The sequence below is a fragment of the Mus caroli genome, chromosome 16 (assembly GCF_900094665.2).
Source record: "Mus caroli chromosome 16, CAROLI_EIJ_v1.1, whole genome shotgun sequence".
NCBI classification, from domain to species: domain Eukaryota; kingdom Metazoa; phylum Chordata; class Mammalia; order Rodentia; family Muridae; genus Mus; species Mus caroli.
This window is the reverse complement of record NC_034585.1, coordinates 52987016-53013767: the sequence shown is the minus strand read 5'-3', so window position 1 is coordinate 53013767 and position 26752 is coordinate 52987016. Positions and strand designations below refer to the sequence as shown.

The window sequence follows — 26752 nt, the reverse complement described above, 5'->3', positions numbered from 1 at the left end:
CATCAAAAAAAAAAAAAAAAAAAAAAAAAAAAAAAAAAAAAAAAAAAGAAAAGAAAAGAAAAAAAGAAAAATACTTTTCAAAATATATAGACATCAGAATTGTACAAATCCCTTGAGGTTTGTCATAAGACTAGCTATGGATAACTCAGCTTCTTGAAGGACCCCATGGTAAAGAAAGAAAAGAAATGATTAGTCATTAAAACATCAAAGGCAAATGTCACTGGTTTTTTGCTGTCACTTTACCTGTCCTTTCAAAGCATACAACTATACAAATATCAATTACCAGCCGTTGTAGGTCGCACTTCAGGACTGGTGAAGATTTCCACATTTCGGGATTCAAATAACGCTTTGATTGGAGCTGGAAGCATAAATACCCCACCCCACCAAGCAATCTCAGTTAAAATGAGGTATTTTAGGTCTTTCAACATGCTTTCAGATGGCATGATTTGCATGCTAGGAGGATGGGAAAAGATGCATGTTGTCCTCAGCTGGTGGATGGCACTGTGGCAGGGGGAAGTGAGAATGCTAATTGCTCAGAACAGGCAAACTTGGTCCACGAACATGAGGGGATGCAAGCCATAAGCACAGAGCAAGAGATGTTGCAGATGAGAAAGATGTCCATGCAGTTCTTAAAGATTGGAGATTGGTTTTGTTCTTATGGAGTTCATTTAGTATGAGAGAAATGTTCTCTATGTTCAGAAATAGAAAAGAGGTAAATGGTTAGATGAAATGGGATCGAATGGTCATTTTGGAAGAAAGGCATCCACATGGGTTATGGAACTTTTAATGGAAAACAAAGCACAATTTTTCTGTTAAAAACATTACCCAGTGTTGCCCTTGGCTGTTCAGCAGTTCTAGAAGTTTTAGGTGGGACAGAGTCCAGAATAGGATCTCTTGTTGCTGTTGGAATAAATATCAACATTTAAAAGGGAATACAAGTTCCTAGGGATAAAATACAAACTCCTGAGTAAGAAATGGTGCCCTATGAAAGGAAAATATCAGGGACACTTGAGGGAATTGCTAGCCAGTGCTTTAAGCCAGTGATTCAATAGGAACTGAAGATGGTCTCATTCTGCAAAACACACATCACTGAAAAATCAGAACCCATGATAAAGCAGCTATGCCATTCAACTTATTTTCAGTTGCCTTTTTTCTACTTTCTTCCCTCACTTCATAACTCTGAATGGACCTACTATGAGGATTATTTTTTCCTACTGTATACAATTATTTATCTTTGCTTCCCATACAAATAATGTTGAGATAAGTCTATTCATACAAAGCATACTGCATGCTTATCTAGGTTTGACAGAAACCAGTCTGACATTTAGGTCTCCAGGACTGGTTTGGTAGATGCTTGATACACATTTGCCAAAAGAAGCCGCTGGGCTGAGCTCAACCCACTGTAGATGGGTCAGTAAGTGAATGTAAGATTTAGACACAACTGAATTGTAAAAACAAGTGATGCTCCCATCCCAGCCTGGGGCTCCTTAGCTCAGCAGTACAACAACTGGTGCCCAAGAAAGCTTAGCTGGCAGAGGCTGCTGTGTGCACAGCAGTGTATCTCAAGTCTCTATGTTCTAGATGTAGATGCACCTCCCCCCGCAGTTAAGAACAGATGTGTCTCTATACAATGCCAAATGCCCCTGTGCAGAGGAGAGATTCTAAACCATCCCCATTTGAGAATTACTACCCTACAGAATACACTCTAGGAATACAAAATATTTTTACTTTATGTATGTGAGTACACTGTCACTGTCTTTAGACACACCAGAAGAGGGCATCTGATCCCATTATAGATGGTTGTGAGCCACCATGTGGGTTGCTGGGAATTGAACTCGGGACCTCTGGAAGAACAGTCTTTTAACTTCTGAGCCATGTACTTTCCCCAGGCAGTGGCCTCGTCTATCTGTACTCTTCCATTGTGTGACAGAGTTTGTTTACTGATAAAAAATAATGATCAATCCCCAATAGGATGGACAGGAACTGTCTCCCAGACACAGATGGGGATAGCTACTACTTGCTATGGAATTCTGGGGAGCACACTTCTTCATCCTACAAAAACTAAAGAGCAACCATGAGGTATAAGAAGACCCAGGATCCAAAGGCATCGTTGAAAGGTTGGGTATACCTGTGCGAAGCTCTACTTCAGTCTCATCAGAAGTTGTTGAGCTTGAGATTACATCATAAGTTGCTTAAAAATAGAAAAGTAAAACAAAAGGCATGTTAGTTTTGCTATGATTGCCTGACATATTTTAGTGGTGGCTAAAGCATAGTTTTACATAGATACTAAATTCTGGAGCTCTTGGCCTCCTTACAACTGACTGAGCTGACAGTCACCACTACTGTCTTAGCTGCAGGCATTTACCATGCCATGGCCCTGGCCCCAAAATGCTGTGAAAATTTTGTCACTTGTTTATAGTGAAGTGGTGCCAGCTCTAAATCAAAGAGCTTCAGCAAGCATAAACACAAATCTAGTAGTCATATGGCAGCTAGGAGAGAGGCTTCTAAAGAAGGAAAGAGATGGCACATTGAAATAGAAGGTATTATTTGTAGAATCCTTTGCTTGGTCTTTCTGCTTCATAAAAGTCTCTGGTACAGTACCTAAGAAGCAAATGGTACTTAAAATTTCACATTGTCTCACGCATTCACCTCTTTACCCTTGTTACCATCCCTGAGATAGAGGCGGGACAGGCATTGTCACCAGTCTGTCCATTTTCTAGCCAGTAAAGTTGAGGTTTATAGTGGTAAACATAATCTCAGTGTTCATATGGGGAGATTGTTGACTTGGTGCATTTTCACCCTAATTTCAGAGCTAAGGACAGTGGGACTGAGACCAGGGCACACTTGGCACCACCTCTCTTGGTTTTATTCAGAGGCAACATTCTACATTCCTCCAAAGAGTCACGATCCCTTCTACAAGATGGGTAGATTTGAAGGCAGATTTTTATATTCTGTATAAAAGGAAGAAAATGGGATGCACTCAAGCTTAAGTATTTTAATATAGGGTTAAACTTCGTGTTCACATAAAATAACTTGCAAGTAAACACAGTACTGAAAAAATCTTCTCTGGATACACAAATAACTGCCACTGTGGAAACAAGAAGCAGAGAAAGCAGAAACTGGAGGTAGACACTGCTTATTGTGGGCATTCAAATTGGCTCATAGAAGAATTAATGACATGGGGGTAGCACGCAGGAGGATTTATTCATTGGACCCAATGACAATTTAATGACATGGAGCTCATGCTAATTGAAGCTGTAAGATGCTATTATACAGTGACACAGAGTCTCAAAGAAGAGACCAACTCATGTGATCCCGTAAGAGGACACAGGAGAAGTATGTTACTTGTGAAGGTAAACCTACATAGTCCTCAGAAATAGAATATCCTGTGTAAAAATAGGCACATGCTGCGAGAATCATATTTTGTTAGGACCTAACATTTTAGTGTAAAGCTAGCCTAGTTGTTATTTTAAAAGACAGGAATGACTAATCTTTCAAAGAACAAAAAATACTGCTAAACCTTGCCCTGCTTTAAGGTTCAAGTCAAGCTTCTAGTGACATCAGCTCTGTCCCCCTCTAAATGATAAGAAATGTCATCAATTTAGACATACTCCTCTCAACTTGTGAAATTGCAAATTAATACCTTGACTTTATATTCACACCTCTGGAAAATGCCATGGCTGCATTTATGATAAGTCCCAAATCTCCTTTCAATTGCATATGTTAGATCAATTTTTCTGCAGTCTGTATTTTTATTCAAATGGGCTTTTATTAGTTAACCTTACTTCTTATATTCACACTTCTAGGTTCCAAGCAAGGCTGACAACTTCTGTAAGTCATCACTAGAGGCATCACTAGGAATAGAATACTTTGCTATCCTCTACTAATTATGGTTCATGTCTGCATATTTCCATTTGTTAGGAGTCTCTTACTTTCAAGTCTTTTTCTTGAACATACTTGGGATCCAAATAACATACTTGTTAGCTCAGTTGCTTTCTAGATTTCTATTTCTAGTTCTATACTTTTTGAGAGTTGAGTGGTAAAGAAAAAGGGGAAAAGGGGAAAAAAACCCTACATACTAGAAGTCTTATGCTGCTTGGACAGCTTTGAAAAGCAGCCACCAAAACTTGCTGTACTGAATCAAAATCCTTTGACTCTGAAGTTACAGCTGTGAGAGAAGAGGGCAGAATTGAAATGGAATTCTCTGAAAAATGCTCTTAATATCACCATGAGGTCTAGATTTCCTTACAAAAACGTTGGCATCTAAAAGTTCTTTACAAAACTTTGCATTTAAACCTGCCTGAGTAGAATTCACTAAATTATATGGCCTGTTTCTAACAAACCATTCTAGGTATGAAATTGATGAAAAGCCCCAAGAGTTTGGGGTAAATGCTACTGTTTTTTTTTTTTTTTTTTTTTCAGACAGTCTGCATGCCACCATGCCTTGCTGTTTATCACCACCTTTACTGGATAAAACGCTGATGCTATTTGAAACTGGGCAATGATGGCTTTGATATTTAATTCACAACGCTTCTGTAAGACCAGAGTTGAAAGAGAAATCAAATTTGGGAGCTAAAATGGGTAGCACAATTCAAAGCTATAGCAATCACACAAAATTTTACTTTCAGCTTTTCCAGAAGTATTTATACTTGTAAGACCATTTGGTAATTATGTTTATTGGCCATATAGTTTTACTTTGCAAAACTAAATATATGCAAATACTAACATGAAAACGCCCTGATGGAGTCATGGGTAGTACATAAAGCATTCCAAATAAGCAACAATACCTTTTATTTTGCTTAAATTTCTTGAATATCAATAACCATATAAAAGATTTTCCTTTTCTAACATAATTTCATGGATAAAAGACCTTATTAGGGAGAGATTTTGTCATAGCTATTTTGTTTTACAAGGTTCTAGATCCTGGTACATGGTAGACCAACCGAAGAATTAATGTTCAAAGTTCCCATTTTAGCACACAAATTAGTTTGGAAGATGTGTTAAGGTCTTCAAAAAAGTAATGACCTTCTGACTTAGATGTGGGGATGGAGGAGAAACACTCCTTTTAATCATTTTATAATAAAGAAATTTGTGCACCTAAATATCTGCTACCAGACTTGCCATTGTTATGCATCGCCATGAAAACAGAATTCCTACAGCCACATGAAGAAGTAACGAAGGGATGTAGCAAAGCACCCAGCTAAGAAAGCAACCCCGATTCTCTGGACTGTTTGAATACACAAACAATACTTTGGTTAGTGGAAAATTATAGCACTTTTCTGCTTGAATTTGAAGTCTGTGAAATGAAAGATTGAGCTCATAAATCTCTAAGAGGCCACAGTGAGCCTGTATACCATCCTTCTCTCCCTTGAGCATCAACACTACAACTTGTTCCTACTTTCCATCCTCTCTAGGGTTTAATTTGGATGGATGAGCCAGCTCTGGGCTAATCAGTATTTCACAGCAGGCAGTAAGGTCCAAATACAGAGTTTATCTCCTTTCAACAACTCTAAGGAAATCACCCAGGATATGAATGTTCCAACTAATAAACTCCTCCTCATGCCAGCCGAGCTATTTAGTTCACAGAGCCTGGCTATGTGACACACGTTTGCATGAATTTCTACAAACTATGCACGAATTCCACACTGAAAATGGCGAATATTGACCTCTTAAAGAAAGTTCCAATGTGGAATGTAATAAAAGGACTGATTGTCCTCCATCCTGACCTGACAGGATGGGTCTCTAAAAGATGACCTGTGGCTTACAAAGAAATGATTTTTCCAGAGGAAGACATTTTTGTGATAACTCTCAATATATTGGAGGGTGTGATTCAGTTGTTTGAACACTTTGGGGAAGGACAGACAGAAGGGTTTTCTAATGCTGAAATCAAACGCATTGAATTATTCTGGGGTTGTGGCCATTTTCCTCCTTTGATTCTGCACCTTTGTGGTACTAAATGAAAGCCCTTTTACAGAATGTTAAAATAAATTAAGGAGGCTTAACACTGGCACCATCAAGCCAGAAACAGGAAATTCATGTCTATCACCTATATCTCCTGTACTGTGTTAGGACGTTAGACATACACACACACACACACACACACACACACACACACACACACCCTGTCTGTGTGATTTAGGAGCCTTTCCAGCTCTTTTGCCCATAGAAAACACAGAAACTTGACCAGGACATTGTTTTATTAAACACGCACATGTCCTCAGAGAACACTCATGGACTAATTCAGGTTACTGCACTCAGGGGACAGGAGAAGAACATGTAATTCTCTGTTGTGAAACTCTGTTCCCAAAATTCCAAAGCATGCTACATGATGCTGCTTCACTTTTCATTGGGAGTCATTCAGTGGAGTGATTGTGAAAAGCTCAGTGAGCCTAACTATTGCTTGTCTGCCCATCCCGGGGCAAAGTCTCTCTTGCATCAACCTACTATAAAAGGAATAACCATGCTGAAGGCCTTCAGAAAGGCCAGTGACATTGGGTCCATAAGCTTTTGAGGAATATTAATGCAGAAATTATGTAATTCGAAGGGGGAAAGGACACAGCCGTGTGTGGATCACAGAGACACAAGTGCACTGTCCATCAGATGGTAGAAGGTCTAGAGTTTTCTAGAACGCTTTCTACTGTAACACTAGAATTATAGCAGACTGACCACTGTCTAATAGAACGTAAGTCTAACTCTACTGAATCACTAGAAAGACAGAATTAACCCTGAGTAACTGTCACAAGTACTTAAGTATTTCAAAGATTTGGCCAGTTTCCTTTAAACACAGAATTTATGAGTAATTTTACATCCTGGTATGCTATTATAGAGCACATTTTTATGATTTCCCTTATATACTTTATGGAAAATTAGATTTGCCAAGGAAATCAAGCTAAATCATCCCTAGTTAGCATACTTTACAGAAGGCTATACAAAATGAAAGTCCACATAATAAAATCACAACATACAGAACTAGTGAAAGATTAGGGCAAAGAGACTGAGTATATATTAAGTGACTGTGTTTCTCATATTTCTTGCAGGGCTCCAAACCTCAAATATCCTGTTCTTTCATTGCCAGAAACTATCAAAATAGCTCGAGAGGTTCCATTACCAAGCAAGCTAGAATTCTCAGTTGTCCTTTATATCTCAAAAAGTGGCACAGAAGTCTTCATGAGAACACTCACTCTGCAGTTTTGATACAGAGTGTAAAGGTGGCAAAATTTCCACTAAGTTCCAAAACAAAATACATTTTACAAAAGGAAACAACACTTCACATTTAGTGACTAATCAAACAGCGCCAGCCATATAGGAGTTGGCCCATGGCTTTCCCCTTCTGAATGTCAGCAGTCTCTAAGGATATTAATGTTAGATGAGGCTGTTCTGCCATGAAAATGGATCAAGACAAAAATCAAAATTATTCTGTATTCACATAGGACACAGGCAAAACCACAACTGGCTTTCCCCTCCCCACATTCTCACTAAGGCCGACAGTTTGTGCTATGCTCCGGGCACAGCTTTGTCACCATCCAGATGGTCTTGCCATCTAGTCACAAGGTATGAAGATCCTCATTCACAGAGCCTCTCACTTTCTGAATGTATTCAACCAGCAGAGGCAAAGAGCCATTTCCCTTCTGCTGATCATATCACAGGAGACAGATAAACGAACGTTTCCTAACATCTTCTAAGAGGTCCTCAGTTCCTCAGAGTCTGGGTTCTTCAAGTTTGTAATAATTAAACATGGGAAGCTACTCAAGTAATTTGAAATTAATGCTATATATCAAAACTGCAGAGGAAGCAGCTTGGTATATGCACAAATATACCCCAAATTAAAAAGTGAGAAAGCTCATGTGAATGAAAGTACAAATATATCAACAATATATAAAATATAAACATAAGTGTGTCAACTAACTCCTGAATGAATAAATTCTTGTGATCACAAATAACCTAATTTAAAATTTTAATTTGAAGCTTAACATAAATTGAGATGGTTCCATGGAATATTTAAACTACTGCTTAGAGAGATGCATGCTTGCACATTAGCAGAAACAAGAGAAACGTATCACTATTTGCCATAAAGTAGATTGGTGACTAATAATGCAAGCTATGTAAGTAAAGCCAGAAGATGTTAATTTTTTTTCTTTTTTTAAAGAATGCAGTTACCAGTTTGAGGCTGTACGACTCTGGAATCTTCAGATGTTTTAGCTCCAGGTACCACCCATGGCTCCTCACTTGAAGCTATATTAGAGAGAATCAGAAGGTGCTAAATGTATTATGGCAGACAGACTGCTGGGATAGGTAAGTGGGTGGGAAAAGTGCACTGCAAAGCTCAAATGGATCCAATCGGCAGTCACCGTATACACAAAAGCCAATGTGTACCCATCCGGACAGCAAACAACCAGCTAGACTATGCAGAAGTAACAGGCACGGCTTTTGATGATGCTGTATGAAATCTAACCAAATAGTATTTTTTATTTTCCTTTCAACCCACCAACTACTGATTTCCCTGAGTTAACTGACAGCACTCGTGCATTTAGCTTCATAGAGGAAGGACTCGGTGCTCTACAGAGCTGATCGGCACCCGCCTGATGTGACGCTTCTGATCAAGTCTGGCCCTGATACGTGGCAGGCCAGCACTCTGTCCCTGAGCTCATCACGCACATTCAAAGCGTCAAAAACAAAGCACGTCTATTTACCCCAGGAAACCCCAGGTTTCTCCAATGGGAAGGCTGTTTTTGCCTCAGGAAACTCTGGGAACCTTTTTGGAGCTAGAATAAAACACATGAGGTAGTTAGGGCAGGTGCATAAAAACAAAAAAGGTTTCTAAATGTTTCAAAGTTACAAAAACAACAAATACAAGATTAAAAATATCACCCATAAGTCAAGCAAATACTTAGAAGTATTATTTTTACTTCTGTTTCAATGACGGATAACTGGTTTGTTTGTTTGTTTGTTTGTTTGTTTTTGAGACATTGTATAGCCTAGGCTGTCCGGAATCCATGATACCCCTTGTCTATATTTTTTATGTTTGGTTATTACAGGATGGACCACCATGCGCACTGTACAATTCCTTTTTATGGAATTTTATAATCAAGCCACTAACTGAAGCATTCAGGCTTTTCCATCTACATTTACTAGTTTTCTGTAAATTGGGAAAATACATGTGTTCTTAGGTATAATTCCCTTTAATCCATGCAAAGCCCCGAACAGGGTGATTAGAAAACATCTGTGTGAGAGCTTTACAAATCATAAGGCACCTATAGAACTCTATGTATATTCTTCTCCATTTAAATACTTCATTCATAAAGAAATTCTAAGAATCCTAAGGAATCTATAGAAACATCTAATATGTCTTATCTGTCAAGATAAAGCTAGAAATGAATACAAGCCACTGGGGGAGGGGGAGATAAGATACCAATTTGTTCAGTCTCATATGATTCTGAGTGAAACAAAATAATAAAATAACAATGTCACCACCACCAAGAAAAACTACAGGTGGCTTTGTCATAGGAAATGCTTCTTTAGGGCCCTAAATTATAAATATTTAAAAATCACATTTATGGTGTAGGTGTTGAGAGCTCATTGTTCTATATTATTTGTCCCTTTTCTTGTGAGGAGATTTATTTGAATAAAGTGGATGCCAAGTATTTCGAAGTAGCCATGCATAATACTCCCGAAGGGGCAGTCATTGCCGCTACATCGCTTGATAACTTTTACCTAAAGTGCTCAAGGGCAATTCAAACTCAGGTATTAGAACAGAGCGGGCTGTTTCTGACGTCTTCTCACTGAGGACTACAATAAAGAAGGACACAGTTAGCAATGTGACGCTTCACAACAGACTAGCGTGCAGTGAGCAATCCACGACTTTCATAGAAAGAGCTGGCTTTCCTCGGAAAAGTCACGTAGCTGTTAAATGGGAGATGTCTTTTAGGTCAGCCTCGTACGCGCACAGCCAAACACATGCTGTTCCTTTTCCTCAAGGGAAGAGAAGAAATACAAAGAGCAAGATAGATGCTTTTGGTTAAAACAGCAGATAGAAACAGCAGTTACCATGAGCAACTGAAATTCTCATTAAACAGCATGTCTCTCGGTGATTCTTCCCAAATTTAGTTGGCACAAGATTTCCCATAGCCGGTCTGGGCAGAAATCCCAGGGAGAGTCAAGATTTCCAGCAGCTCTCGAGGCTGAAACACTACCCCTGCCCACCCAACCCACAAGACAGGGGTCAGAAGGGCCATGCGGTTAGTGTGCAGCATCCACACCTGCCTGTCTGTCCCATTGGTCACCAAGATCAAGGCACCGTGCAACTCTCCAGTAGAACTTGTCCAAGAAATGGGAATGTTAATTCCCAGAAAAAAAAAAAAAAAAAAAAAAAAAAAAGGAAGGGAGAAGGAGTGTGGCGAGATAAAGCAGTGTTAAACCTGTGAGCGCCGGGGTTCCTCATCATTGCTGTTCTATTGTTGGGGGAGGGGGAATGGATAGACAGTTTTCAGTATTACCCAGTGCTGTCTCTGCAGTGTCTAAAGCACTAGACAGGGTGGGCTTAGTGCTTCTTGAAACTGATTCCGGAGTCACTGAAAAGTAATACATAAAACAACTTTATGAGCTAAGAGATGATAAACTAAGGAAGCCACCCAGGCATGGCACACCCGTTGACAGCCTACATATCTATTCAATTTCCTAGGGTGCGGGCTAGCTAGCTACCTACTTGCCCCAGGTGCCTCTGGCTGCCTCTCCTCCCTGATCCACCCTTTCTAGGTTGGGTTCTCGTGAAGCCATTTTTTTTTACAGCAGTCTGAATGTTTCCTCTTCCCTTTCTTTATCCCCACACCTTAGTGAGCCTATGGTAACCAGGCTCATGACGATTTAAGTGAATAAATAAATAGAAAAAAAAAGATCCAGAGTTAAATAAAGCCAATTACCATGTTACCAGATTTCTTCTACACCCCACAAATAACCAGCAGAGTTTTGGCCTGGGCTGAATTGTGGGCAGCGTTCAAATGTCCAGAGAGTTTGTTTTGTTTTGTTTTGTCTTTTGAGCTGCTTCGTTAAAGGTAATGACAATGTGTGTAAAAGATGTGAGGAAATAATAACCATGAACGCTGAGATTTTAACATTCTACAAAACCCTGAAATTTTGCAGCAAGGACACATACTAAACAATACTGAATAATAAGGGCTGGGGATTGCCCAAGTATTTCTGAAGTGGAAAGTTCTGGGGAGAGCTTGGCAGAAAGTTGGGAAATCTGAAGACTCTCTTCAGACATCGTGCCAAGAGAAGAAAGTGGAACTTGGAAGGCTGGGCAGAACGCTTGACACAGAAACAGCCTCGTTTAACCACTGCTCAAGCCTGTACTTTTCTCTATATTAACTGATCACACCAAAGTCATTAAAAAAAAAATCAGCTTCGAATATTACCCAGGTGGATTCTGCTGGTAGCTCAGATGGTTTCTATCTCATCTTATAAAGGCCCCTTTCTTATGGTAAGGTTATACTCTGTTGAGACATATTCTAGTTACTTTGTTACTCCACCAACCGTATTCTCTCGTGACCAACACAAGCCCCCAAATTTAATGCAAGTGGAACCCCACAAATACCCCACCTTATAGAAATTTTATGAATGAAAAAGCTCACTTTTGATGAGCCTTCTTTAACTAACAGCGATCTGCAGGAAATGTTTGGCCATCGTTTGTTTCATGAAATCCTGAATAAGGTGGCATTATTCTGGCCAAAACTCAGTACTTCTGAGCCTAGTGTCTCCCCAGAGGAATCAGCTGGTAGATTTATTTGGAGAACAGACATTGAATGTTTGGTAGTAGCAACGATAAACTATGGGCATAGTGCTTCCCTCCTGTTTGAAAGGTTTTTGTTTGATTTTTGATTTTTGTTTGTTTTTTGAGCCAGACTATACACATTCTCTATATTAGGGCTATTAATCTAATGATTTCTAAATGATTTCTAAATGATTTCAATGTGTTTTTAGACACATCATCATGGATTTATGAGAGATATAAGACACTCTGATATGTTGATCACCTGTGAAGCTAGTCGGGCAATAAAAAACTGGTCTTTAGTGTTCGTACAAGAGGAAGGGCCACAGAGCACTATGTCACCTTTAGTGTAAACTCTCTCAGCTCTCAGGGCATCTCCATTCATCATCAAATTCAAACCTCTTCTGCTACTTACTGTGTCCACCAACCTTTGCTCCACCCACTTGCATCTCTTCTTTTCCCAAGCCTAGAGCCCTAGAATCTCCTATTGTTTTATGATCAAAATTAATTTCTCTTTTCATTCTTTGCTTTTTTGAAAAAAAGGTTTATAGCTCACTCACTATTTGAAAAAATGTTTCATCCTTTCTCAATAGCATCTCCTTACCTGTTACTGGCTGCCCTGCTACTTTTTCGACCTCTGGCGTTTTAGATTCTGCTGGTAAAGCCAATGTTTCATTCTTGGCTGAAAAAAGGAAAGAAAGTCAATTTATTTCGTCATAGTACAGTGTCCAACATTACCTTATGGCAAACATAATCAACCACAAAATGTATTGCACAGTTATTTGATTATTTTATGTGTATGAGCCTAATGCCTGCATGTAACAACCACAAAAATTTATATATACACACCTCTTCCTGCCAGCCAGTCCACTCTACTGTCCCAAGGGCTATTATGAATAGAACACAGACTTTAAAGTTCCTCCCAGTTAATCCTAGAATTTCTTTAAGATCTTAATAGGTACCGGAATGACAGACTCACGATAGAATACTTGAATAAATCCCATCACTCAACTCAAAGTTTCGGCAAGGCATAGTTGGACCTGCGAATGTTCCTTTATTTTTATTCAAGAACAGCTAATTTTAAAACACACACACATCAATAGGGATTTTCCATTATTACAGATGATAAAAAATATAACAGTTATAACACTGAAAAATTTGAAACCCACAAATAAGAGACATAGGAAAATAAGCTATTTGGAAAAATGTGTACCAAAACCACAATGAGAGTGAGTGGGCTTCATTCGAGATGCATGTTTCACATATCTTCTGGTTCAATTTCTGGGATTTTGAGATAAAATGGAATTTTTCTTCCTTTTTATGCAACTTTTGGAAACCTTTCTTCTAAACCTGGGGTGTGATGTGAAAGCAATTTGAAAGCAGACACATATCAATTTGGGGTGTGCACATTTCTGTGGACAGGTGCAGTGGACTGGCCACTGCTCTTAATCTAGGGTCCATGGTTAGACAGCACGCTTACATCACAGAAATAGTCAACAACGCTATTCCCATCTCGTTACAAGGACAAAAAGAGTAGCAAGTCTGTCTGTAATGACCAAACATGCACACCTTTTATTTTATAAAATCTCCCCCCCCCCCCTACTATTTACCAAGATTTTCTTTCTGGACATCTTCCATAGTGACCACTTTAAATTGTCTGATTGTTATCAAGTGAAGAATCATTGACAAACACGCTTCTCCTGAGTTCTGTTCCTCTTCTTTTCAGTGCACACCAGAGGAAGATGAACCCTTCAAATGTCAATTACAAGGTCCCATCCGGTGTTCCCAATTCCATCAGGGCAGTTTGGTTACTTTTTTCCTTTTCCCTTAATAATATCCTATGATCTTGATTTTGGTAACCTCTATCTGTCTAGGAAACCTAACTTTGGAATCTTGTTTCTGTCTGTCTGTCTCTCTGTTTCTCTGTCTTTCTGTCTGTTCTTCATCTCTCTCTCTCTGTCCGTCTGTCTCTCTATCTGTTCATCTCTCTGTCTGTCCCCCTGTACCCCTCTCTGTCTCTGTCTGTCTCTGTTTCTCTGTCTTTGTCTTTCTCTGTCTCTGTGTTTCTATCTGTGTGTCTCTGTCTCTCTCTCTCTCTCTGTCTCTCTCTCTGTCTCTCTCTCTGTCTCTGTCTGTCTGTCTGTCTGTCTGTCTGTCTCTCTCTCTCTCTCTCTCTCTCTGTGTGTGTGTGTGTGTGTCCCTTGTAGTCTCCCCTTCCTCTAGATCTTAGACTCTCAGTCAGGGACCAGAAACTAGATGGTTTCAGGTTCTTATATTCAATAGCTGCCTTTAATTGACAATCACATTAACCTAAATTCAGTCACAAATTGGAAAACATGGTAGGCCATCTTCTCAAGATATATTTGTAACCTTCATACAATGCTAATTTCTTGTAAAGGCATACGGTACTTCTAAATATGACACACCAGATATCTGAGTAGTTGGGAGATGGGAAATATATTTAGATGAGAGAGTTCTAGCATCGGTTTGCAACCCATGAGCATTTGTCTATACACTACACACCTGCTATCCTGAGAGAGAGTAAAACACTATCCAACTATGGCCTAAACCTCAGTAATTCTTTTTCCTCCATTTTTTAAAATATTATTTTCAACACTATTATTTTTCTTAACTTTTGGCAAGGGGTGTCTTAGCTTTGGCAAACCCTTTGTAAGTCCCTTGGAGATGAGTGTGTATAATACTGACTTCTCTTGTTTATTTATTCACACCATGTGTTCTTAGAACAAAAGCTATTGCATCTCTTAATGTCTTAATGATGGGCTCTGCTGAAATGGGGTTATTATTTTTAGGATTTAGTCTCTCAAAAAAATACAACTCTTCTGAATTGCAGTGATAATTAACTTTGGGAAGTTTATTTCTCCTTTGGTAATATAAAAATGTTTATTTCCATGCAACTTTGTGGAGGAAAAATTTTGCACAGCAAAACAATCAATTAACAGAATGAAAACTTGCTTACAGACTGAAAGAAAAACATCTGGAAGCTATGGTTCATAGATAGACTCAACTTCTAAACTATGAACATATCCCCCATAACTTGGTAACATTTTATAGCATACTAGGATGATTGTGACTTACAGCAATTAATATGACATTTAAAAGTAGCAGCTAGAGAGGAGCTCTAATATTCTCAATTCGAAGACATCGCGTATGTCTGAAGTGATAAATATGCCACTTATCCTGAACTCATTGTTATCCTTTGTATATCTGTATTGAACTACCACTTATATACAAATGGATAATCACCACCAACTAAACCCAAAATGAGAGCTGATATTCTGAAACTGCTAGAGGATAAAGAAGGAAGAACTTCAGCATCTAGGCAGAGATAAGGACATTTTAGATAGGACTCCACAAGAAATAAAACCAACAAATAGGGTCTCTGAAAGCCCTGAAGGTTTTGTACAGCAAATGTAATTGTAAATAAATCAGCAAAGAGGCAGCCTGCAGAGTGTAAGAAGATGTTTTTGAGCTATACATCATATAGATAACCAGTGTCTAGAATATACAAGGAACTAAAGTATCCCTAAGCATTAAGAAAACAATTTTAAAAAAATGGGCTAAACAGAGTTCTCAAAAGGAAAACTATTTAAAAAGTGTTTTGTTTTGTTTTGTTTTGTTTTAAAAGAGGATGGCTCAGTGGCAAAAATACTTATCACATAAGACTAGAGAGTTCAGATCCCTAAAACTCACTGAATGTCATGTGAGCATGCATGGTGGCCCATCTATTATTATCCCTCAGAAGGCAGAGACACGGGATCCCCAGAACAAGTTGGCAGGCAAGACTAAGCAGAACAGTAAGCTTATGTTTGATTAGGAAACCCTGATGCAGTGAATACTCTGGAAGAGTAATTCAGGATGATTTAAACATCAACCTCCCTCAGTCCTCCATGTGTACAAATACACATATCCACGAGCATGCATACATATATGCCCGCACATGTAAACACACATACAGTAACTCACACACCACCTAATACGCAGAAAAATAGAAAAAATTCACCATCCTTAGCCTTCAAACTAGCCTCCTATTCTGTCTCACTTCAGTCTGAATGGCCATTATCTAAGTTTCAGATCTACAGCCAGAGAGACAACATTGAGCCCAATCTGATAGTAAAATGTGGCTACCAGAATTATCCTCTGGGCCTCTTTGAAGGGGATTTGGCTAGTGTTTTCGTACACAAATTGTACCCAATTCTTTCTAGAAGAAGGCAGCAATACCGTTGTAAAGCACACCATCATTTTTATGTTCTTTTTATGTCCGTTCCCACTGAAAATACCTAATGTCTGCTCAGAACAAAGTTCAATGAGTATGATTTAGGAAATGTTCTCTACTTGGCAAGCATACCTATTCAAATGGGTGCACTTCGGATCCTGATGCCCATTCCTTTTCCATATCCATATCCATATGCATAAAATAGCTTTCCTTACAGATGACTGATAGTCATATCTAACCTCCAACTTCCTCCTCCACACTCATTATTTTGCCCTCAAATAGCTCATCTGAAATATCCCTTACATAGTCGCCGTGCGGTATCATCCCAGTGCTAGTGTGCACTGAAAAGCCTTTGCTTACCTAATTGTGCCTTGAGAGCATCAGAAATCTCAAGCATTATGGATGTGGGAAGTTTTACAGTGGATTCATTAAGACCGGGAATAATCAGATGAACTGTAAGGAAATAGATAAAAGAGTAAGAGGAGGAAGAAAACAAACCAGACAAAAACAAACCACGGAAAATCAAAATCATAAAGCAGAACCTAAAGGTTGACACTGCCTTCCTGATTACCTTTAACTCCTCATTAAAAATGCAGAAATGCCAGGGCCAAGAAGCAGGAGTGGGTAGGTAGGGGAGCAGGGCGGAGGGAGGGTATAGGAAACTTTCGGGATAGCATTTGAAATGTATATAAAGAAAATATCGAATAAAAAAATAAATAAAAAGAAAATTTAAAAATGCAGAAAAAAGAAGATGACCACACCTTTTTAAAAGAGTTCCCCCCCCCCCCCCCCCCCCCCATATCTAGAACTTATCAACAGAAATTCCCTGGGTTCAGATTCACAGACTCAAAGCTTTCCCATGGGCTATAGTTATTTCCATCCCACCCCCTTTTAACATGCCAAGATAAAGTAGGTGTCTCTTGGTTGGTAGCTTAGAATGGACACAGCCAAGAAGTTAAAACAGTAAAATGAAATGCACGGACACTAATTTAGCACACTTGCTCCTAGTGCAAAACCTCACTAGAATCACATTGTCAAAAGATCGCCTAGACTGCCCATTCTAGATACACATTTTGTGACGGACTTACCTAATATTGTTCCCCCAAAAGGAGTCTTGTCTGGGGATTTGGTTGAAGCCCTGTGAGTAACATTCTGAATCACTGGTGAAATATAAAAAGACAAGAGCACACTCTTGGGGATGAACACAGGAACCAACACAAAGCTGATGGTGTAAAGCTACCATTCCTTGTACAGTCTTGATCTAAATGTATCAACTAAGAGAAGCCACTCAGTGGGTTGGCTACAAACAACAGAAGAATCAGATAGGTCTTACCCTACCATCCTTGCTTGAGGTAACAAAGCCTGTCTTTATCATTCTAGCATAAAGTATCCCATGCTAAATACTGGAAACTTCTCCCTGTCTCTACTCTCTATGCATTCTGCCCTCTCCACAGAGAAAATAAGAACTAGCGTAAAATATTGCAATGCCAAGACAATATGAAATCAGAAATTGTGTATCTTCAAATCAAAGAATCTTTCCGTGATTCCAGCAGTACCTGGCCCTGCCTTTAGTTTATGCTTAGGACATTGTGTTTTCTTAAAAGGGAGAATTATTTTCAGGCTTTAGCTCTTCTACCAAGAGTTTTTTTTTTCCATAAATAATGGAGTCATTTTAATAATTTGAAAGCTGGAAGCCAAAACAAAAACAGCTAGACACTGAAATGACATACAGCACTGTAATTCTTAAAACGGGGGCATCTTTACTTTCCCCAAGTGACCGCTAAGTCAGTTTCCATCCTCAGTATCCTCAATGGTCTGCTAATCGTTTTCTTTACGTATGCTAACTTAATCCTAAGTAAAGATCCACATGCTTAACTGTTATTTTAAATATAACACATGATACCACTGCTTTGTGTCTCAAATGGTATGGTTTATTTAAGGGTTTTCATATTGGTACCACAGCCAAAAGTATGTATGAACCACAAACTTACTAACTTACACTAATTTCTTCAAATGTTTTCCAAACCTCACTGTTAGAAAAAACAGAAAACAGACACTGTCTGTGTATATTCATTGAGCAGACTGCTACAACAGTTCCTGAATGCGCCAGACTAATTACCTTGCTTAATGATCGTTAGTGGGATTAGCTTCCTCGGGACTGGCTAGAAAGAGAGAAACAAAGTCAGCTTTTACATCAGTGTTAATTAAAATAAAATCAGAATTCTGAGGGGAGGTTTTTCTTGTCTTCAGTGAAACCATCCACAATGGAGCCTTAGAAGTCACTGGATAGATATTCAGCATGCATGTTTGCCCACATTGTTCTGAACTCATTTGTTTCCCCTTGAGAGAGCCAAAACCACACAGAAGCAGGTCTTCAGAGCACCCATTTACTTAGAAATTACAGTCAAAAGAAACTAAATCTTGTATGTATGTATGTATGTATGTATGTATGTGTGTGTGTGTGTATGTATGTGTGTGTGTGTGTATATATATATATATATATATATATATATATATATAGAGAGAGAGAGAGAGAGAGAGAGCGAGCTCATTTGTATTTTTTTTTGAGATATAGCCCAGCCAAGCATCCTCTTTACCCTTCCTCTCAAAAAGATGCCATTATCTTTTAAAAGCAATCAAGTCAAACCATTTGAGCATGGCCTATTAACGCTGCTGTTGCTGCAGATACAATGACCTCCACGAGCTTTTAGCACCACCATTTATTGCCCCAAAGTGAAGAACAGTTGAACCTGAACTTAATCATTCTGCCACACTGCCCAGATTTATACATGGGGAACTCTGAAGGTCACGACCCAGAGGGTGATATGGATGATACATCTTTCCCTCACCCAAACTGTCTTCCAAGTCCCATGGGATGATTTGATGTCACCCTATGCCTAGGAATAGGTTTAGACAGGATCACATGGTCAAAGGTGAAGCAGATGAGTGACATGTTGAGAGAGGTGGTAATGAGAGCTGCAGGAAGTCCAAATAGGAGGATTAGAGATGAGTTGTTGAAAGAGGAAGAATGGCCAAATTTTGGCACTTGGTTTAGCTTGCATACACAGAATAGACACAGCATGTGAAGATCTGCCTATTTTGAATTCGCACTGAATATGAGACAGTAATAAAATAGGCATTCGCAGTTGTGACTAAAAGAGTATGGTAACATTATTATTTTTCAGGATGGTATAAGACATCGTAAAGAGAGGCCATAACACCAAACTTACTCCTAGATACCTCTCTTCCTATAGTATGTTTAAAAATTGTAAAAGAACCTACTCTCATTACTGGATATGTGTTTTTTAAAGTATAATCTCTACATATTGACCCAGATAATTATCAATTTGATACAGATAATTATGTGTGTGAGTACATTTGTTACTAGAATTGAAAACAACTTCATCACCCAAAGTTTGAGTTTTATTCAATAAGCTGTAGTTCAAATGGTTTTCTTCTATTTAATATCCTGAAAAATATGAACACTATAAGTATAAATTTAGACTCACATTATAACCCAATTTTATAATACATATATACACATACATACATATACACATACATACATACACACACATGCATACACACATACAACAGACTAGAAAGAAATATATCATAATTTGAACAGTAGTTATTACAAGCTGACATTAATTTTTATGCAATATACCTTTATTTGCCAAGTTCCTGAAACAAGTGCATTATAATAGTTATATATATATATATACATATATATATACATACATACATATAAATATATATATTCAGAGAAAAATGTTTTCATATTACTTTGTCACATGTTTCCATACTGCAACTTAGGTCATGGCCACTGGTAGACACAGCAATGATTGAAAATTAACTTTGCCATGATTTTTCTCAGGCAAGAACAGGGAAACCATATGAAGAAGGAAAAAAAAAAAAGAAAACAAACCTTCATAGCAAAGAAAAAGAATATCTATGAGCTCACACTGGCAGAAGGATTCCTTCTGGCTTCATCACTGTGGTACATATACACAGTTCCCATTGACGACAGGTCCCTGACACTTTATGCTGCCCCCCCCATACCAACCTAACAGTAGCCAGCCACTGTTGTGCTGGTAATGTGGAAGTATCCCAAGCTTTATCTACCACTCTAAGAATGTTTTTTTTTTACATGTGAACAGTTCATATTTGGTTTTCTTTCAACTTATATTTTATAAGTTTTATATTTGTCTATAAGCATGTAATACTTATGAGATACAATGTGATGTTTTGACAAAGTTATACAGTGTGACCCATCACACTTGTGGTAAGAAATTTGAAATGCATTTCAATAAACTTAATTGTTGCTTTCTACTACAGGATCCTTCTCAAGAACCTCTTCCTCCTGTCTAACTGAAGCTTTACCATGCCCTCCTTGCTCAATAGCCCTCTTCCCACCCTTAGCCACCACAGTAGTCTCTATATCCATGAGATTAAGATGCCTGAGAATCCTGCATGTCTAGTAGAGCAAGCTCCGGCTACGTGAGAGTCCTAGTACTAATAGGTCAGGTCTAAACTACAGTTAAAAAGACATCGGTATACCCAGCTTGTTTGCCCTAGGAGTCCTATCACGATAATCTGCACAATGTGACATTTCTCAAAGACTGAAAACACACTATAGCAGAAATGCCTACACATGGCTGTCCTGATCACCTCTGCACTGAATTATATTAATTTACAGTTCCTATGTGACACTGATTTGTTTCAGACAAACTTTTTTTTGACAAATGGAAAATATTCCACTCATCACATGAATGGAACAAAGTTTCTGTTCTGAGTTCTTGCTTGAGTACTGACCAATGTTTTATTACGCTGATGACAAGAATATAGGTACAGGGTGTGCTGCCAAAAATAAGGAAATGATTTAGCTGCAGAATGCATTTCATTCTAGACCTGTAATTGCTCTCTTTCCTAAGCTGTAATCCAAAGGCTAAGACTAGACCAGTGAGCAAATATCCACATCTCTGAAGATAGACTTAAAGGGATCAAGAAAGTCCAGCTATTCAATGTCCACCAAAGACAAAAGTTCCCTCCAGGAAATCCACACTGAATTCTTCTTCGGTGTCTGCTTATGAAGTAAAAGTAAAAGAAAACATCTGTCACCTAAAATCACTAGAAAGCAAAATGTAATTCTGAAGATACCAAGATTTAATCAATTATAGTCGAGTTTTGTTTTCAATGTTCAAAAATAAATAATACCAACACTTCCCTTCTGTTTTCATAGGCTTGATCCTATGAAAACTGATGGATGGATGGATGGATACTGGGTCATGGGTTTAGATAGTGAGGAACTAGGGTACAGGCAGTGTGGGCCAGTGTTGTACTATGGTGTGAATATGGTTCTCAAAATACATGTTAGAAACTTAGCCTTCAGTACAACACTGTTAGCAGGCATAAATTATAGGAGGTGACTAGATCACAAGAGATCCTCCATTACTGGGGAGTAAGTTAACCAATAATACTGTGGGTTTCCTAATCATCCTGTCTGGTCTCTTATTAACTCAGCACAAGCTAGTTAACTGGGGAAAGGAATCTCAGTTGGGAAAATGCCTCCATCAGAAAAATGTCTCCTGAAGGCAAATCTGTGGATGTGTTTTCTTGATTAATGACTAATGTGAATGGGCCCAGGTCATGGGGACAGTGCCACTCCTGGGCAAGTGGTCTTGAGATGTATAAGAAAGTAGGCTGATCAAATCATGGGGAGCAAGCATTCCTCAATGGCTTCTACTTCAGTTTCTGCCTCCATAAATTGCTTTTTGGTCATGGTGGATTTTTGCAGCAATAGAAACAGCAACTGAGACTATGGTCTTTATGAATTACCCAGGCTGTAGCATCTTACACCCATATAAAACAACAAAATAAGTTATACATAGGTATGAATAGCACCTTAGCGATGACATACTTAGGCAGCTTCTCTGCTGTATTTTTGCTCTGCAACTTGCTGAGCCCCAACCTTCCCAACCTTGTTGCAACCTCCATCACTATTCTTTCTAAAATTTCCATCCTCTTCACTTAGCAAGATATTTTCTGAATGTTTACAAGATGTCAGAAGGTAAAGATAACCCTTACTGCTCTGTAAGAAATAAATTCTTTTTCTCAAAAGTCTCGTCTCTTTATAGATATCTCAGATTGCACTAGCCGTGAGTAGACTGATTAGCCATTGAGCAAGACAATCACAGAGTATAAAGTTGGTGCTGCCTGGTGCAGAAACAACACTGGAATGGAAACAGAGAGCCAGTCGAGATAAACTGTGTGTGTGTGTGTGTGTGTGTGTGTGTGTGTGTGTGTGTTGGGAGATGTTGCTGTCATGCTAGTGTGTTTTTGCCATGATTAGAGAAAGCCCTTTATTGTGTAGAAATAAGTATAGCAGTGACAGCTACAGCATCAACAGCTACACAAGACAAAGAGTGCTAAGTTCACCTTTTGCACTATACCAACTCCCTCCTAGATACTATATTGAAAATGACCTTTACTTCATATTAGTGCTAATCAAGGCAACTGTTGGAAGGTTTGTTCATCTGGCATTTTTGTGGCATCAGAGTATCCATTGAGAATTTACCTTTATTTTCAGGCCCTGCAAAGTTTCAGCTGTCTATTTAGGAAGAAGCTAAGGGGTGTTTGAAATTTAATTGCAAGGGCTCAAGAGCCAAACCACTCGAGAAGCACTTGGTCACTTTTAAATCCGGCTTTTAATTCACTTTAGAATGACCTGATGAAAGTTACAAAACATACCATTTCAGTCTAACATCTGGATAAAATTGACTTTAGCATGCCCCTTTTAAAAGTATTCAAGTTTCTGGTTATAAGAAATTCAACTGAAATAAGATATAAACCTCTGGTGAATGTGATTGTACGTGTTTGTGTGTGTCTGTGTGTGTGTGTGTCTGTGTGTGTATGTGTCTGTGTGTCTGTCTGTGTGTATGTTTAAGTTTCTGCTTAATAAAACAGATGTTAAGAATGAAGATGTTTGTTATGCTCATGCTATATAAATTCTCCTGGTTCATTTGTCTGATCAGTGTTATACTTTACACATTCATTCTGCTTTAATGAACTCCTATGAACACGTGTTGTTGTCACACAGTGCGCGAGGGCTGGCATGATGCTGTGGTTTGAATGCGCCCTTCACAACCGTGTTAGTAACTTAATCCTCAGTGCAACCATGTTGAGAAGTGAAAACTTTAAGAGGACACTCCAAGGTATCCTTCATTTTGTGCAAGTAGCTTTCTTAAAATAAGTTAATTTTTGAATGGAAAGTGAAATGGTAGAATTGTCACCATTGTTTACAGGAACACAGATTCTGAGAGAAATTGAATCAAATAACTTTATATTTCAAAATATATTTAAATGTACTGCATACTTCAATAATTAGTGGTGCCTAGTGAATACACTAGATTAAAAATTTTAGAGAGAGCTGGGCAGTGGTGGCACACGCCTTTAATCCCAGCACTTGGGAGGCAGAGGCAGGTGGATTTCTGAGTTCGAGGCCAGCGTGGTCTACAGAGTGAGTTCCAGGACATCCAGGGCTACACAGAGAAACCCTGTCTTGAAAAACCAAAAACCAAAAACCAAAACCAAAACCAAAACCAAAAATTTAGAGAGAAAATGTATTTAAATTTTAGCCATTTGATTATTAAATAAAACCCAAATAACAAGTATTAGGAGATAGGTATATACTGTGAATAAAAAGTCTGTAGTCTATTGCATACAAGGAATAAACAAAAATATTACAGTAAGAAGATATAGACTCTGAAAAAGAAAACATCACAAATATTATAATAAACAGTTTCTTCCTTATATGCATTTTATATGATGCATTTACATTATATAAGAAGAATCTCCGTTTTGTTAAAGCTAATACTTTCTGTTATCTAGAGGTAAAGATAGTGACATCATTGAAGATACTAACAGCAGGTAGAACAAAGGCACTAACCAATCAGAAGAGACCAGCCACATGTCCTTGACACAACTTGAGCAGGCCCTGCCAACAGAATACATGCCTAGTTATATAAATTACCACATGCATTGTGGCCATGGGCATGAGATAGGGTGCTTTAATGTACAAACCTTTAGCCTTTTATCTTTTAGAAAGGATGGCCTGATGTTAAAATACTTTTCCTGTGTCAAATACTCCTTTTAGTAGTGTATTAGAATATTTTGTGTTTTCAAAGGTATAGTTGTGAGAATACCAAATGAAAAGAGTCAACAAGTTTTTTACTTAAAAGTCGTCTGCCTCATCATATGCCTCTTGAAATACCACGTTTTAAGGTTGGTCATAGAGAAGAAATGGATGAATATTTGGACACAGACTTCATTTGGACTGAAATATACATCTGAAATATTAATTCAACTTCAGAATAGATTCTAAGTGACCACATTATGGCCAAAGGCAGTCCTGCATGAGTCCTTTGAGCTTTTCCGTGTCTCAGGTTGCCTAAGAGCACAGAAATCAGCTCATGAGACACTTTTCTGTTATTTGGAGGATGCTCATAAAGAGAGTATCACAGAGCTTTGAAGCAGCTTTTCAATGAACTTGGGTTTTCCTTTGGAAATAACCAAGAGTTTTAAAGTACAGCTCATCACAGCTGGCTGGATTTGGGGGTGCTCCACCTCACAGCTGGAAGTGATACAACTTTGGCTCTGTGTCACAGATGCAGGAAGTTCCTTCCCAGCCCTAATCACAGCTGCTTATGAAAAGAAAGAAGAAATCAATTCGGTTGTGGCAAAGTCCCAATCATTGTTCCCAACCTCACTAGTAACGTATCCTACATGAAGTATTCTGTCAAAAATAAATAAAAATGATTGGCATATGGTAGTTGAAAAATAGGGAATGAAAGAGATGACATCATTAAATCACATGAAGATTAGGCAAGACAGACAAGAGGGTATGGGGTAAGATTTGATCCCTAGGGAAACATTTACAACAAATGATGAAGAATGTTCTACAAGAGAATGAAATGGGAACTGCATCCCTACTGTTCCTCGGGTGCAATGTCGCAGGTTAGGTTTTCTCGACTCCAGAAAGACAAAACCAAAGACACTTTTGAGACTCATGGCTTCAAGCTATTCTAGTAAGCCGACTGGTCTCTTAGAAAAATGCAGAACCTTGCTGTATGCAATAGGAAAGGAAAATCCAAAGATTGGTGCTCAATTATTGCAAAAAGCTAAAATTAAAAAGCGAGGTATACATTTATCAGTTGTCTGCAGAGGGAAAGGCTTTGGAAATTATAACACAACTGAAGATAAGATGAAAGTCTATTAGATGAAGCACATTTTAAGGTGTGACTATTTTGACAATTGTCACTAACAAAGTTGATAGCAAATGTTAGAAAAATATTTCTAGATGATATCACAAAGGATCCTTTAGTCCATAAAGTCTTAAACCTGGGCAGGAAAAAATTCACACAATTCTCAGCTAAAAAAAATCCACAGCTAGTGACCACTAAATGGAAAATGAAAGCAGAGATAGTACCACTCTATCAGCCCTCGCAGATACAGAAATTAATATAACTATTAAGCTGTTATATTAGCCAGATGTTACTAATACAAATACACACTGTTGATAAACAGGATAAACTCTTGTTATCTACTTGTAAGATCATAAGCTGGGATAATCTTAGAAAGAAAATTTGCCCATTCATACCAAAGGCCCTTAAAAAGTTAAAAATCTGACCTGTTAATAGGCATTTTAATTATTTCAAATTAAAAGTCAATTACAAAAAATAAAAATGCCTATAACCTGGAAACTGAGTAAGTCAATGATCACATAATTTAAGTTAGGCAATTCATAGAAAATAATGTCACAGACTTCAGGTTGCATATAGATGCATCTCCTACACATCAATGCAGACCCATGTCCATATGACTTCCTTCGAACTAAGACATATCTAACTTTTAGGCTCAAACTATCCTTCACATCCTGTGTCCTGCTCCAACCAGCTCTGTCCATATCAGACACATAAAGAGCAGAAGAGGTCCTCATGTCTAGATCTCATTGTAAAAGAGCAAGGCAGTGTCTCCCAACAAATTCTACCAGTCCTAGAATTCGTCCTCACAACAATTACCAGATGAATCTCAAGACACAGAATTTAAAAGAACAACCACAAACTCCATCAAGGAATTCAATGGGTGTAAAGAAGACACAGAGATGCAGCTCAATAAACTTAAAGAAAAAAACAACCCAGTGTTGCCTGAAAACCACAAACATAGAGCTGATGCAAATGATGGAGGCAATACAGAATTTTAAAATGGAATTTTAAAATAGAGAAATATTAAAGATGACTTGAACAGAAGTAAAGATGGGATTTAAAAACCCCAATAACCCAACTAGAAAAGTCAAGGGAAAAGCTTACAAGCAGCGTGAATTAAGCAGCAGATAAAAACATCAGGACTTGCAGAAGTAGAGAATCTACATGAAATGAGCAAAGAATATGAAAAAAAAAACTTTAAATTACAGGAAAGGAACACACAAAAACTGTGGGAACCGTGAAACAATCCTCAAATTCTAGGAACAGGTAAGGGAGGAGATTCCAGATCAATGGCATAGACCAGAAACATGTAGAACAGACAAAGAGTACTGAAGTGACAAGAGAATCAGCACAGGTCACATCATAAAGGAAAACCCATCAGAAGAACAGCTGAGTTCTTACTGGACCGTGGGAAAGCTGAAGAGCTTAGAGTGACGCATTCCAGCATGACTGCAATCAATACATATAAAATTAAACACATATAAAATTGTT

At 38.3% G+C, this 26752-nt stretch overlaps 1 protein-coding gene across 3 annotated transcripts in view; it reads right to left on the bottom strand.

Annotated features, from left to right (window-relative positions):
• Positions 1-26752, bottom strand: part of Abi3bp (ABI family member 3 binding protein) — a 211814-nt gene that overhangs the window by 88252 nt on the left and 96810 nt on the right. For all 3 annotated transcript variants that reach the window (XM_021184505.1, XM_021184507.1, XM_029470388.1), the window contains exons 7-17: positions 18118-18160; positions 17087-17158; positions 16359-16451; positions 12369-12446; positions 10494-10568; positions 9712-9786; positions 8691-8762; positions 8158-8232; positions 2129-2191; positions 826-900; positions 284-358 (exon numbers count right to left, since the gene is read on the bottom strand). In XM_021184505.1, the coding sequence (XP_021040164.1) occupies positions 284-358; positions 826-900; positions 2129-2191; positions 8158-8232; positions 8691-8762; positions 9712-9786; positions 10494-10568; positions 12369-12446; positions 16359-16451; positions 17087-17158; positions 18118-18160 (796 nt within the window). The remainder of the gene's footprint in view (positions 1-283; positions 359-825; positions 901-2128; positions 2192-8157; positions 8233-8690; positions 8763-9711; positions 9787-10493; positions 10569-12368; positions 12447-16358; positions 16452-17086; positions 17159-18117; positions 18161-26752) is intronic.